The 15,775-nt window shown below is 45.8% G+C and overlaps 1 protein-coding gene across 2 annotated transcripts in view; it reads right to left on the bottom strand.

Annotated features, from left to right (window-relative positions):
- The window catches only part of NELL1 (neural EGFL like 1), a 525,706-nt gene that overhangs the window by 440,288 nt on the left and 69,643 nt on the right, over window positions 1–15,775 (bottom strand). For both annotated transcript variants that reach the window (XM_019477067.2, XM_019477066.2), the window contains exon 4: window positions 15,361–15,531. In XM_019477067.2, the coding sequence (XP_019332612.2) occupies window positions 15,361–15,531 (171 nt within the window). The remainder of the gene's footprint in view (window positions 1–15,360; window positions 15,532–15,775) is intronic.

Raw genomic sequence — 15,775 nt, forward strand, 5'->3', positions numbered from 1 at the left:
GTTTCTACAAGAGACGATCATGGGACACCAGATGGAAGGCTTTTTTGAAGTCAAGATATATGACATCAATCTCATCTCCCTTGTCCAGGTGATAGGTCACCTGGTCGTAGAAGGAAATGAGATTGGTCAAGCAAGACCTACCCGCAACAAACCCGTGCTGGCTATCCCTTAAGATGTTGGCGTCGGCCAGTCCATTAAGGATGGCCTCCTTAATAAACTTTTCTAAGATCTTCCCCGGGATAGAAGTCAAGCTGATGGGCCTATAGTTAGCCGGATCCACTTTCCTCCCTTTCTTGAAGATAGGCACCACGTTGGCCTTCTTCCAGTCTTCGGGCACTACACCAGAGCGCCAAGAGTTTTCAAAGATCCGTGCTAGAGGCTGGGCTATGATGCTCGCCAGCTCCTTGAGTACCCTGGGGTGAAGATTGTCAGGGCCGGCTGACTTGAAGGTATCCAGCTTCTCAAGATGTTCCTTCACAAAGTCAGCATTAATGGAGGGCAGGGGATCACCCTCACCCGGACTTCCCGGCCCTGTAGTGGGCACGGGCGTCCCATGGGGCTGATGAAAGACCGACGCAAAGTACCTATTTAATAGGTTGGCTTTTTCCTGGGCGTCAGTTGTCAGTTGCCCCATCTGGTTCAGCAGGGGTCCAACGTTGCCCCTGCTTTTCCTCCGGCTCCCCACATATCTGAAAAAGGACTTTTTATTGTCCTTGATGCTCAAAGCTAGCTGGAGTTCAGTTGCAGCCTTGGCTTTCCTGGTCTGCTCCCTACAGGACCAGACCAGTGCAGAATAATCCTCCTTGGAGGTGACTCCCATCCTCCATCCTTTGTAGGCCTTTCTTTTTAGCCTCAGGAGGTCTGCTAGGTCCCTGGAGAGCCAGGGGGGCTGCTGTGCCCTCTTGCTGCCTTTCCTCCGAGATGGAATAGACTTAGTTTGTGCATTGAGGATCGCTCCCTTGAGGAGCAACCACTCTTCTTGAACTCCCCTCTCCCTGTGGTCACAGTCCCTTAGGGCCTCACTGACAAGCCTCCTGAGCTTGTCAAAGTCGGCTTTCCTGAAGTCAAGGACTTGCGTGTTGCTGACTGACTTGCCAGCTTTTTGGCGGATGGTGAAGGTGATCAGCTCGTGGTCGCTGTCACCCAGCTTCCCATCGATCACTAGGTCGCCGACTAGGTCCTCCCCAGTAGCCAGCACCAGGTCGAGCAGCACTTTGCCTCTTGTTGGCCCATAGACTTCTTGAGTCAGGTAGAGGTCATCCACGCACGAGAGGAAGCTCTGCGACCGCTCAGATTTTGCTGAGCGATCCTCCCACGAGATGTCTGGGTAATTGAAGTCACCCATGACAACCATAGTCCTGGAGCAAGCTGCCTCAGCCAGTTCCCGGGCAAACTCCTGGTCTAGCTCAGGACTTTGGGTGGGAGGTCTGTAATAGACTCCCACCATTGTGTCCCCTGTGCCGTGTTCCCCACGGATTTTAACCCAGAGGGTCTCCAGCCGTCCACCCTGGTCGCCAATATCGGCTTGCAGGGACGCGTAGCTTTCCTTAACGTAGAGAGCTACACCCCCGCCCCTTTTCTCTACACGATCCCTCCTGTACAGGGTATAGCCATCTATCCCCGTGGTCCAGTCATGGGTGGAGTCCCACCAGGTCTCCGTGATCCCTATGACATCGTAATTGTTTGCACTGAGCAGGAGGATGAGCTCCTCCTGCTTATTCCCCAAGCTCCTGGCATTTGTGTACAGGCAGGCAAGTGCCCCCTGGGGGGCTCCTTCCCTGCCCACAGATTTTACCAGGGCTGGGGCTGGGGTGGGCTCCCTTGAGTGCCGTGATCCGCTGGCTTTGCAAGGATTGCTCAGCGGGCCAGCAGTGGCGGTAGTCCCCCCTTCCCCCAGCGGGCTTAGTTTAAAGCCCGGTGGAGCAGGTCAGCCAGTCTGGCTGAGAAGAGCCTCCTCCCTAGGGGATAGAGGTGGAGACCATCTCTTCCCAGCAGCTCGCTGCCACTCTCGCCAAAGAGCGGGCTGTGGTCATGAAAGCCAAAGCCTTCCTGACGACACCAGCGCCGCAGTCTTTGGTTGACCACATAGATCCTCCTGTCCCTTCTCAGCCCATAGCCTGAGACTGGGAGGATCGACGAGAACACCACCTGTGCCCCCAGACCCTTGAGCCCCGCTCCCAAATCCCTGTAGCGCCTCATGACCTGGCTGGGAGTGCTCCGAGCCATGTCATTGGTGCCCACATGAATAAGGAGCATGGGATAGTGGTCTGTGGGTTTGAGGAGCTTGGGGATCCTCTCTGCAATGTCCCGGATGCGGGCCCCTGGGAAGCAGCAGACTTGCCGGGCTAAGGGGTCAGGGTGGCAGATTGGCCCCTCCATCCCCCTCAGGAGGGAGTCTCCCACAACAAACACCTTACGTTTTGTCTTGGGGAGAGCAGGGGCGGGAGTTGCAGTTAGGCCCATGTTGCCTGTGGGGGCCGGCAACTCAGCAGGCTCTGCTGGGGCAGTTCTGGCGGGGCAGGGGCCTTGGTGCGGCGGGCCTTAGGGCCCTTGACCACCTTGGTCCATGCCCCTGGCTGGACACAGCAGGAGGTCCCAGAATCCTCCTCTGGCCTGGAGGGAGACTGTGATCTACCCTCTGCCTCCTGGGGGAGAAGGGCCTGGCAGTAGGAGTCTATCTCCTGCTCACAGTCCCTGATGGCACGCAGTCTGTGGACTGTGGCCTGGAGCTCCTCCAGCTGGTGCGCCAGAGACCCCAAAAGGGAGCAGACCCCGCAAGGGGAGGTCGCCATGCTCCCAGGCCCCAGAGCCTGAAAAAGGGACAGGCAGCCCCTGCAGCCGGGAGCCAGGGGCTCCGTCTGCGTGGAGCCCGGAACCAGGGGCTCTGTCTGGGTGGCTGTCTCTGAGGTGCCAGGGGGGGGGCCGCGGAGCCCGAGGGGACCCTCGGGGTGCGGCGCGTGCCCATCCGTGTCATGCCTCTGGTAGGCTGGCTACGGCTGGGGCTGTCTACCCTGGGGGGTGCGCAGGCAGGGTCCGACACCCACCTGCACGCCCTCCCGCATGAACTCCGTGCTAACTCACGCGCCAGCAGAGAAGCGCACCTGTTTGTGCAGCCTGTTCGCGCGGCTCCAGTCACGTGGCTCCCTGGGGGGCTGGGCGAAGTAGGGGCCTGGGCGGGGCTTGACCCGGCCCGGCTCCACTCAGCTGCCGCCTCCCACACACACACTAAGGGGGTTAGCCCCTTCTCTCCATGGGCCCCGCTTACCCCGGCTGCGCTGGGGGTCAGCGGGGGGCTCCGCGGCTGCTGCGGTTTGTTTTGTTTTTTTGGGGAGGGTTGTTGGGTTTTATTTTAAGGTAAAACCCCCTGCACTGCAAATTAGCAGTGCAGGGAGGGGATCATCTACATGTGCAGCATTTGTGATAGGCAGCACTATAGATGGGTCTGCAGCACCACCCATGCACACTTGTCTGGATGCACTCACTGGGCGCGTCCAGACGAGTGTGCACATGCCTCTTGCCCCACCTCAGACCCCTGAAGCGGGGCAAGAGGCACATGGAGGATTGAAAAAATGTTCCCCGCGCTGCAAGTTTGCAGCGCAGGGAGAAAAGTAGACCCCTGGATATCCAGGGGTCTAAAAAAATTAAAGTTTAAAAAAGTGGAGCAGGGCACAGTCCCGAACCGTGCTCTGAGGCAACCGGAGGCTGGGTCCTCCACGGAGACGTTCCATCTGCCAGAGTGTCTCTGTGGTTGGCCCCTCGCCCTAGTGCTGAAGCACGCAGCTGGCCAGGCCACATGTTCAGCACCAGGGCTCCAGTGCTGGTGAGTAAGGGGTCGGGGGACTAGAGGAGGGGGGAGGGGACCATGGGAGGGACCCCCACCGGCCCCACCCACTCCCCCAGCCCCCCAAACCCTGCCCTGCCTGGCCCCTCCCCCCACCAGCCCCTCTGAGGCCCCCGACCCCTGCCCTGCCCAACCCCACCCCCCGCGAGCCCTCCCAAGGCCCCCAACCCCTGCCCTGCATGGCCCCTTCCCCATCCCCCCAAGTCCCCCCCCCAATCCCTGCCCCATAGTTTAAAAAAAAAAAAGCAAAAAACCCCAGCACTTACCAGCAGCTCCAACTGCCGTCTGGCTGACTGGGGCTGCGCCTGCACAGTGCGGGGCAGAGGGACAGACCCAGCAGCCCCAGCCCGGGCCTTTCTTTCCCCTTACTGCCCTGTGCTGCCCAGGGGGTTCTGCCAGGAAGCCCTGGAGCCCCTCCCCCCCCTAAGGTAAGCAGAGGGTTTTTTTCCTGTTTTTTTCTGGGGGGGGTTCTGGGGGTTTTTTAAAGTGACGGTGCCTGCAGCAGCTGGTGGGGGATGGGACAAGGTGGAGCAGCAATCAGGGGGCCGGGGTGGGGCATGTGGGCCTTGCAGGGGGGGGTGGTAGCCCCTGAGGGGGCCATTTGTCCCCTGTTGGGGGGCCGTAGCCCTTGTGTGGGAGCTAAACCCCTGTTGGGGGCCATACCCCTTGTGTGGGGACCAAATCCCCTGTTGAGGGGCTGAACACCCTGTTGGGGGGGACTGTAGCCCTTGTGTGGGGGTCATGGCCCCTGTGGGAGGGCAGCAAACTATATATTCATGAATTCATGAAACATATATTTAGAGTTCACTTTATTATTATGATAAGAGACTTGCTTTAACACTGTAGATATATCAATAAAACATTGTCCAACTGATCGCTGTCTATGTATGTGTGTGTGTCTCTCTCTCTTTATAGTGGTCTTTTCTTTTACTTGTGGAGGAACATGGGTTTTGGGGTATTTTACAGAGTGGCTTTGGGATTTTTTTTATCAGGGACTTTTCAGTTTTCCAATAGGAAACACCAAAATTCCTGCTAGGGAGGCCAGTGGCAGGACCCTGTCTGCTCAGAGCTGGCACCTTGGACCCAGCTGGCTGTGGCTGACCTCCTGGCCAGTTGGGGCCAGGAGGACATACTTTGACAGTTCAAAGCAGGCCACCATACCCGGAACATCTTCCAGGCAATAGCTGCCCAAATTGCCAGGCAGGGGGCACACGTAACAGTAATGCCGCACAAAGGCCAACCCTGCAACCACAGCCCACTGGCAGCTGGCCCAGAGGGGCAGATGCCTCTACTGGCTGTGCAGTCCCCATCTGAGTCTGGCAGGTGCACAAGCAGGTCACAGCCAGGCAGCAATCCCACTGCCAGACTGCTGCAGTGGGTAGAGGGTGCAGGGAACTCTCAGGGCTGCTTCAGCAGTCCAGCTGGCACAAAGGGTAGTAACCCCAGGTACCAATTGGCTGGACCCTAGAAGCTCCTGAGAGCTAGTTGCCCTGAGTTACTTGCTAGGACAGCTTTTTATACGGCTAGGAACAGCACAGGTGCTGGCCCTGGACTCTAGCTCCCCCTGGCTGAAGATCTGGGAGGAGCCAGGCAGGGTTATTTTGCCCCAAGTGGCACAATTTACTCCACAACAAAGTGCATGTCTGAGCACATGCACTGAGGCAAAAAGCCCCAGCTCAAATTTGCACCGCTTCTATTTGAGCTGCTGCAAGCGCACATGCTTGCATCTGTGGACGCACCCACCATGTGCAAAATAATCCTCAACAAATTTTTCCCAGGGTATTTTGTGTGCTCTCCCTAAAGGCTCATTGGCCATGACTATGTTATATAGAATTATTTATACATACATAAACACAAACACCCCACACAAACAGCTGGTTCATTGGTTTCAGAATTAAGTGTTAGTAAAGACAAACATGCAGAGAGACAGAAAGAATGGACCCTCAGAACTGGAATTCATTTTTCTCTCCATCTGAAAGACTCCAGAGGTGAAATCCTGACTCCACTGAAGTCAATCAGTGTTCTCCCACTGACCTCACTAGGGTCAAGATTTCTTCCCAGAGCTAGTGCAACACATATCTAGCCACTCAAGCTGCAGATAAATGCATGAGTTGACAGGTAAAGGTTTTGATAGAATAAAAATGTCTTTTTATTGACATTTTTCTACATTATATTGATTTATGTTATATATTTTTAAATCCTTTCATTTTTGTGTGCTGAAAGACACTAAAAATTGCAAAACAAACCCATTAATAGCTATATATTTTCCTTGAATCCTCCTTCCCTGACTGATTTCAACTATAAAAACAACTTATAGAAATAGAAATAGCATTTTATTTTGCTTTTGCACTCAGAGTCAAGCTACTACATTTCTCTTCCTGCTGGTACAAAGGACCATTAGATTGGCAATACCAGATCAGACCAATGCTTCATAAAATCTAGGATTCTTACCTACAGAAGTGGCCAATACCTGATGCTTCATTAAAAATAAAAATAGCATAATGTACTGAGCAATGTGTCCATAGAGAAAAAGATTTCTTTCCTGACCCCTGTGGCAATCATCTCATTACTTGAAGCATGAGATTAGGTTACCCTTATCATTTCCTTAACTGGTATCTTTAGCTGAAATTAAAGTTGAGCTCAAGTTACAGAATTTGGATCTGGATTTCCCTAGACTTGATACTGTTCTCATTGTCCCCAGTTTTATGAACGTGCAACTCCACTGAATACCAGAGTCAACTCCCTACCCTCTCAAAAAACTACCTGTCTGACCCCAGGCAATATATGCAGTTCTCTCTGTGCCTCAGTTCCCTAATCATAATGTAGGGGATAATGATATTTCCCTGACTCAGATGGGTATGGTGAGAGTGAATTCATTAATATTTGCTAGGTGCTCATGTACTGTAGTGATGGTCCCCCATTACAGTTAGATGCATACTTTTTAGTTTTCAAAAGCATAACCAGCAATTTAACTAGTGATTTGGGGTGCCTCAATTTTGCTGTGCTCAACCTGGAGGCATGCTAAGGCATCCTGATTTCTAGAAAGCACCAGATATCACACTCTTAAAAATTACCCCCTTTTCAGGCAACCAGAACCTGAACCATTTAAAATCACTATTTCCTCTTGAACATCAGGGAAGGAAGGAACAGGGGAAAGCTGGACACACTAAGTAGACGTATTCCTTCTTTATACCTGTGTCAAAAGAGAATCAGCTTTACCACAATGTGTAGGAGTCTCAGCTACACAAGACAGATAAGGAAATGTTTGCAAATGGAAAATTGGATCTAGAGTCAAGTTTTGAACAGTTCAGAGGTATTTATATCTACTGTTTGGGCTCAAGTCCAACCTTTTTATGAATAGGACTAAACACAAAATTACTCTATTTTAAATTGGACTATATGATCTTTTATAACTAAATTCCACAGCCTAGCAAATACTCTACAAAGAGAGTAGTAGTTAGCCATGTCAGCCTGAAGTCACACTGAGGCAAAGCCTGGTGGCAAAGCCTATTAGCATCTGATAAGGAAGTAGACTTGCCTATGGAAGTTTATGCCTCTCTATACAAGTTATTCTGTGTCACCCTGCCCTGCCTTCTGCCTGTCTACAAAGACCCCCTTTTTTTTTGGACCCACATTCATATGTCTGCCTTATCTGAGATAATTGGTTTTACAATCTTTAAATAAAAAACTAAGATTTTCTGTGGTCTGCATTGATTCTCAAAGTCTCCCAAACTCATTCCTATCTCACGGATGCCCTTAGCTCCTCACCCAAATGAATGGAAAATGGAAACAGGAACCAATAGATTTCCTGAAAAAAATTCCCACCACCACTATATTTCACCATCTATGTTAAATTTACAGCAGAATCCTGAATTAACTAAACACCTCTGCTATAAGGGTTTATCTTTTTGCTATAACTACATCTAAATACCTATTGCAACAATGTAAAAAGCGAATTCATAATATTGAGAATGGGGTAATACATCTACTTTCACACTTTAGGAAGTAACCGAATAACTCATGTGAGACTTGCCACTCTTGATTTAAGGTTATTTTCTCTACCACTATGCATCTTCTCTCTGGCTTACCAGTGGCATACAAACAGGATGAATACATGAAGTTATACTAAAGCATAACACAATATTATTCCTATCCTACTGAAGTCATGAATCTGTCTATCAATGTTTTCAATTCCCTGAAAAGCACAGCAAATCACTAAGTCTAAAAATAAATTGCTAAATCTTTATTCAGCAAAAGTTAGGCTCTGAAGCTACCAAACTCTGGAACTCTTCAGACCTTTTTCCTACAAGTAGGCAGACAAAGAGCCAAGTTTTCATTTAAGACTTATTAAAAGTTTTAAGGCCTACTTTTGCTCCCACTGATGACAAAATTCCAACTGACTTCAGTGGGAACAGACTCAACCCCAGAAAGCAATTGGCCCAAAATTCTTCTGCGCTCTGACACCCAGAGAGATGGGAAATATCTTTCCTCTCCATCCCAGTGCCTTATGTATGCTAGCCAATTTCTATGAGGAAGCAGATTCAGTTTCCTTGATGTCCCTATGCAGTTACCTACTTTAAAAAGAGTAATAGGGGCTGCCAATATTTGCTGTGAAAAAGCAGCTATTTATGGATTATTTTATGGTTTTCCTGTAATGTTTACTCTGAAGTACAATACCCCAGCATCTCAATAGACTCCTGCTCTTCCCATCCCATTTGTGAAGCAAATTTTATAGACCTTATTTTTGAGAGGAACACTGAAAAAGAAAGCAATTAACTCATTGCCCAGAATCACACAGCAAGTCTCTGGCAGAAACAAGGACAGAACTAAGATTTACAGTCTCCCAGTCTTCTGTCTTAACCATAAGATCATTCTTCCTTTGTCGAGGTGTTAGCCAGTGCCATGCATGTATAGGTTAAAAAATAAAAATCACTCTCAAGGTAATGGAGCTACATTGGATGCAATCTGAACATCCTCCTGTTGCCTGACTACAAATACTATAATTTCACAGATGCAACAGCAACTGACATGCTATGTTATCTGGAGATATTTTTTATTCTGAAGTTTAGAGTCTTCATGACACATTCAAGGGACATTCAGTGGCTGTGGGAAAAAATATGGCTTTCCACTAAGCCAGAAATCAAGTATGACCAGCCTGCACAATATGAAGCATTCTACTCCAGTAACCTCCTCTTGAACAGCTCCTATCACACATCTGGGGGGAGTCTTCAAGGACAAGACACCCTACCCCACATTCCTCTAAAACATAATTTTCTATAGCAGGCAATGGATCTGATCTTTTAAACAAATCCCAAACCTTATTAAAATATTAGTTAAAGATGTAAATATAAAAGTAGCCAAAAAAGATTTTTTTTTCAGAAAAGTAGATGGTCTTGAATGACAGCCAGTATACTAAAGCTCTTACTTTAAACAACCCAGAGCATTTGGATTCCTGTATGTGGATGATGGGGGTTTTTTTCCAATTAAAATTTTCTCATTGCTCATGCATATTTTATTCCCTGATTCTCTACTCCAGTAAGAGAAGCATAAAAAAGCAGCCAACATTTTATCAATGGAACTTGCTTCTTAGTCAGCTCAAGTTACATTTTCTTCTGTTCTCCTGCTCTCCTCCAAAATTAAAGTCAGTAACCAAGAATACCCCTCAAAACCACAGGTTGTATTTCTAATAAAAATGCACTCTGGCATTTTTTTTTAAACAAGAAAGCATTAATTTCCCAGTGCACTGTCTTCTCCCCATTGTGGCTGCTGACAGAAATTCTCAAGGAAAGGAATATAATTCAGGCAAGTGTGAACTTGTACGATTATGGGACTGGCGAACAGCCCTATTTTGCCTCCTTGGATGGGCTGGTTACACTGTTCACAGTTTGTAATTTATATTACTCTATTTATATAAATTATCAGTAAATATCTCTTAATACAATTTCTAACCGCTCCAAAGCCATAACTTTGAAGAAAGATCATAAATACATCAGGCTCATTCTAATTCTTCTTTTCATCAGACCCTTTTTCCTTCTCTTTTTCTCTCTCAAATATAATGTTTTTCCTTTTATTGGTTTTGAGGTAGTGGACAGGGTACCCAGATACATTGTACTTAGTAAGCTTGCTCATGTTAAGGGGAATGCCTGTACAAGTACAATTTAAGTGCAATGTGGCACTGGACAGTGCAGTCCAGGCTATGACCCCTTTGCACCACCAAGGTAAACTGGCCATAAATACCCAGCAGAATGCAGGTGGAGAACTTTCTAATAGTTCAACTGTGTCACAACTCTTGTGCCTCTGGCCATAATCTACTGCAGGATGTTAAAAGATAAGAGAGGTCCTAGTGGAATTGTGTTTCACTATATCTATCAATCCTTTACCACTGAAGGCCCACTGGGGATCCTCTGGGAACAACTTTAGAAACTCTACAGTCAAAGCTGGTCTCCAAGGGAGGAGGAGGGAAAGAATAAGTCCTTGCAATTTATCATTTCCCTAACTCCTTAAATTAATTATGCAGATTATATAACTAAAAAGATTTCAGAAATACCAAGCAGGCAGAAAACAGTTTTGAAAAATCAAGATACAGCATACCTACAATTGAAACAAAAACGAATACCATAAACTGGAGGCAATTTACTGCTAATCAAGCAAATGCCTCAGAATAAGTGGTATGATGTGGAGAGAGAGATTAAAAGGCTCTGTCAGAGTTTACTGCAATAAAAATACTGAAAACTGAGGAAGGGTACAGTAGTGCCCAAAAGCATGTCTATGTCACCTACAAAAATCCTTCCCTCACTAGTAAAAATGTCATTTTCATGCCACAATGTACACAATATTAGCAACGAAGAATGTGGAAAAGGGATAATGCTGTAAGAAGCTTACACTTTTTGCACTGGTTATATATTTATAATTTATGCAGCTTTTTCATCTTCTAAAACACTTTTAAAACTTTATTAAAATGTTAAAGGCATATCAGCAGGTACCTCTCTTTCATTCAGTCTCTCTACCTGTCACAGCACCTCAGAACTCCACCATAAATCTCCATCCTGCTTCTGATCCCCAGTCTCAAAACAGCATCAAAAAGAGCAATTAGAATATGGGAAGATCAGCTGTTCAAATGACGTTTGGGAAAATGTATCTCTTTTAATGTGTTAGCCTTACCCACCATGCTATATTCACCTCATTAGAGGAATCAAACTATAACATGTTTAAGAAGACTCTTAAAAGGAAGGAAAGCCTTCACTAATTTTCAAGTACCTTCCACCTGTTTTATGAAAGAGTCCAGAGTGAGTGCTTGAACCACCTCTGGGGGAAGTTCGTTCCAGACCCTGGACACATGCACTGTAAAGAACTTTTTTCTTATGTCTAATCTAAATCAGCCTTCCTGGAGTTTATGGCCATTAGACCTTGTTATCCCTTGGGGAGCTCTGGTGAACAGCTGTTCTCCCAGGTCCTGATGTACCCCTCATGTAATTGTAGGCTATCACCAAGTCCCCACTGAGCCTTCTCTGAAGCGTCCCAAGTTCTTCAGCCTCTCCTTGTACAGCCTTCCCTCCAAGCCTTGGATCGTACGAGTGGCTCTCCTCTGGACTCTCTCAAGCTTCTCCATATCCTTCCTGATGCTATGAGTCAATGTGAGGATGAAAGAGTTGTAGAAGACATAAACAAGGATTGGAGAATGTTACTTTCTGGTCCCTTCTCCAGCTTTCCCAGGAACTAACTATGGATATGCAGCCAAATCTTGGAGCAAATTAGGAAGCTGATTTTCAGACCCTGACTGCACATGCACTCATAATATACAATTGTACAGAGCTCTTCTCATGTACTTTTAATGAACTAACACCTACATGAGCAAGCAAGATGTTTAACATCTGCATGTTCAAACGACGATAGCTTTGTACATTTAAATACTATCAGCCCTCCATGTGGATTTTCAAGGTGTTCAAAGTTACCAATGCACCAAAAGAGCACGTATAGGAGGGTAATGGGGGATGCTTGTACAAAATTGCACACACAAAAATGGATCCAGTGTTGCAGGCCCATTGAAAATTAGGTTATGGATTGATCAGAATAGTTAATTTTGGTTCTCTTGGCTGGAATATATTTAATTTAATATACATCTTGAGTATGTTGTTAGGCAGAACTGAATGATTGAAGCAGGGAGAGCAGCACAAAAATCCAGAGGAAGCAGAAAGCATGAATCTATTGACTAAAATAGCTTTCTCTTCTCCTGTGACTTAATTTGTTCAATTAAGTCTGTAGAGGCACTGCTTCTCATTAAGCATTCTGAACTCAGCTGAAAGCCTGTGACACTAAGCTATCCTAAAACGGTGAAAATTATATGTAAAATCTACCCTCCCTAATATTGGATTCTGTGTGTACTTTCAACTGCAGTTTTCCTCCCACTGAAGATTAGGAGGGCTCAGCTTATTTGGCAGTTCTTGACAGTACCCTTTTCTGACATGCCCTTTCTTTAGACACAACAGATCACTTTCACATCTTTATGAAATTTACTCAAGTGTCAGCAGGACACACTGGTGCAATAAGAAAGATGTTGATTCTTTCTTTGAATGCAAAGGTGTAGGAGATTAACATATAAAGCAAACTGTACATGCCAACACTTGGAGAAAACTCTAATTAACTGAATTGAGATGCTGCAGCTGAGTCAGGGACTTAAAATCTTCTGATTTTTTTTCATTTAAACCCCTACAATGATCTGCCCTCAAGTCATGCTTTAAAAGTTACTCCCATTACTTTCCATTGGAGATAGACTAAGTACAGGAGTATATAGAAGTATAGAGCCAGAGCTGTTTAGCTCTGGTTCTACACTGCAAGCAGCCCTGGGCTGCACAACCCCAGGGGATGCTCTAAAAAACATAATCCTTTTTACTGACACCTGCTATGGGGTGTTTCTAAGCTACATCATTTGCTAGCTTTCCCTCCTGTCTATCTTTTCAGCCATGCCTGCTGATTTAGAAAGGGTAAGGCCCTGGCCACAATTCCCAGTTCCTCTCTGTCCCTACTGGGACAGGCTGTATGCCTAGAGGGATGTTCCTTATATCCTCTTCCCCTCAATCCATGTACAAGGGCCAGGGGAAGTCTTCCCCAAGTCTTCCTACTACCCACTTGCTATTCCTTATGTCACAGAATAAAGAAATCACCACAGGGGCTAATAAGTCTCTAATTCCAAAGGTCTTCATGAAGCTCGGGAAATAGAAATGTATGTTATTTGCTTATCAGTGGTGTCTATTTCCATGGTTACCACAAATCAGCAAAACAAACCAAGAAGATTAAAATAAAAATATATTATAATTCCTATTTTACTGTTAGAATGAGATTAAGAGCAAGATCCAGAGAAATACTGCAGACACCTCCAATTTTGACACTGACGCACAAAAATTAACTGCCTAATACCTGCAGCGTAAACCAAGGACACAGAGTTGGGGACCTAGGTGTCCCATACTGTGAAGAGGAAGAGCTAGGTGCCTCCAAAGGGCAATTCAAAGAGCGCAGAATACCTAGAGCTAGCCAATACAAAACAGTAAGCACTGAACTCCCACCACATTATGTGCCTCCATCCACTTGGGGTCCATATTAAGGCTCTCCTTACCTGAGGAGATCAGGACCTAAAAAGCACATACTATACCTCCTACCAGCTGAGTATCATAACCCCAGTTTACAGAAATATACTTCTTCCTGTTTCCTCTCTTTTTATTCCCCTGGTTCTTATATCTCTTTCCACACAGTGAGCACTTTTCAACAAAAGAGATGACTGTGGTGGTCAGGGCAGTCTCTAAGAAGTGAGACGTGAGTTTGAATCTTCTGAGACTGAAGAGGTCCCAGACTCTAGACCTTCCTCTTCTTGGTTGAGATGTGTAGACACTGAGGTCCAGCTGAAATTGAAAGAGGTGAGTTTGACTCCATATGTAGACATCATGAATGACCCAAAAGTCTGAAGCCAGGAGTTGGAGATCAGGAACAAGGAGGCAAGGCATCAGCCACACTCAGTAATGCAAAAGTTGAGTAGTCTGTGTTCGGCTCCCACAGGGTGGCTTACGTATTGGACCTGCTACTATTCCCTAGCCAACCAGATAATGCATAGGTGTCGCCTGACTAATCTAAACTAGCTGGCCAATCAGTTTACCATTAAGATTCCTGACACTGGGTAATTGCTCTAACTACTAAGCTACTACAGAAAATGTGGGCAGTAACAATACCACCTTCTCAGTTCTCCTCTCCCATATTTTTCCATGAAAGTGAGTGTAGCTACTTCACTTTGTCCTACTGGTATGTGTTGAATGAGCTCCAAGAACACCAAACAGATTAGGCCTCTCTAGAAACCTGTTAGAGCTTAAGCACCACTGCCTCACATCTGGATCACAATGGAGCTCAGAAAGGAGTTAGGCATCTAGCTCCTCAGACAAGGATGCTCTTGCACTTGTGTGGGAGTCTAATTTCAGGGGCCTAGGTCAGGCCAGAACCTACATATTAAATGAATTTAGGTGCTTCTAGGATTTGGGATTGCTGAGTAGAGAGATTCCTAGATTAATTTTTACATTTAAGTGCCTAAAGTGTAGGCTTTTAAGTGTATATAGTGCCTCTCCAGATCTTACCTAAACTATTCTAAGCATCCTGTATTTTCTGAAGTCCAAAATGTTGGGTCAGCTTTGCCTTAGTGAATGTTTTTTCACTTCCTGCATTCAACAATTTTCATTACATTCCTCTAATATCCTTTTGTAAAAAATGACGTTTTACAATTCTGCCAAAAATCACATACCCCATAATGAAGTTCTCATTCCTCAAATGAAATGAAAAACGTAAAGGAAATAATAGATCTATATATTGCCCTATACTACCTAAATGCCACAACAGTTGAAAAAAAACAAAAAAAAAGGTGCTTTCAGAGGTTGATTCTGCTCCTAGTAAAGTCAAAGTGTATCTCAATGCCTACTGCATGTAAGCAGGATGGGTTCTAATAGTTTTTCTTTTACTCAGAATCCTTTTCAAGGGTCAGATCCTGTGTTGTGCTTAGCTTCTCAGCTCTTCACAGACTGAAATGAGAACTGAGAGATTCAGTATACTGAAAGATCAAATTCCATGTAGGCAGGTCTTGAATTAGTAGTTTTTGTTTTGTTTTGTTTTGTTTTGTTGTGTTTAATGCTGGCAATCTGCATTCTCTCCCACCTCAGAGCTTTTAAAAGAAAGGATCAAAGCAACAAGTTTCAGGGCTGGCTAAGTGAAGCACTTTACAGACAGAACAAACTGCCCAACAATATATCACACAAACATAATCACAGCTGAATATAACATCCGGCAGCATCTACAGTACACCAAGGTATATTTAATACTCCCCAATCAGCAATCAACCTTTTGTAGATTGGTTCCTAATCAGAGTATACTGTTTCATTTTAAAGCTTTGTTTTCTTTCTTACTCTAAGGAGGAGTAAGATTTGCATTTGGTCACTTTCAAACTTTTACCAACATTTTTCTTCTTTTCTGGAATCTTGTTTTTTTCTTACCTGTTGCAATCCACATGAAGCAGGAGGTGGGATGCACTAAGTGAGAGTGCAATCTTGTGCCACTGTCCATCTGCCATCCGATATGGGAACACCTCTGTCCGTGACTTCCCATTAAATCTGTAGTGATATCTAATCTCATCCCTCAGGCCACTGCTTTCCAGTTCAAAGTAGCTGCATTTAAAATAGGAAAAATTCCAATCTTTAGTCAGTGCACTGCTGCTACCACCATTTCCCATTTTCTGTTCTAAAGCTTATAAAAAAGAATCTGAATTAAACACATGTGAGGTTGCAAATTTCAAGTAGTTTATACAGGGTGTGTCAACATGTGTGCATTTAATGCATATTAACCTGATTTAGTCTACACATGCACACCCTTAATGCACCTTAAACATAATGATTTATGGCTATTTAAGCC

Source organism: Alligator mississippiensis, chromosome 2 (assembly GCF_030867095.1).
Source record: "Alligator mississippiensis isolate rAllMis1 chromosome 2, rAllMis1, whole genome shotgun sequence".
NCBI classification, from domain to species: Eukaryota; Metazoa; Chordata; order Crocodylia; family Alligatoridae; genus Alligator; species Alligator mississippiensis.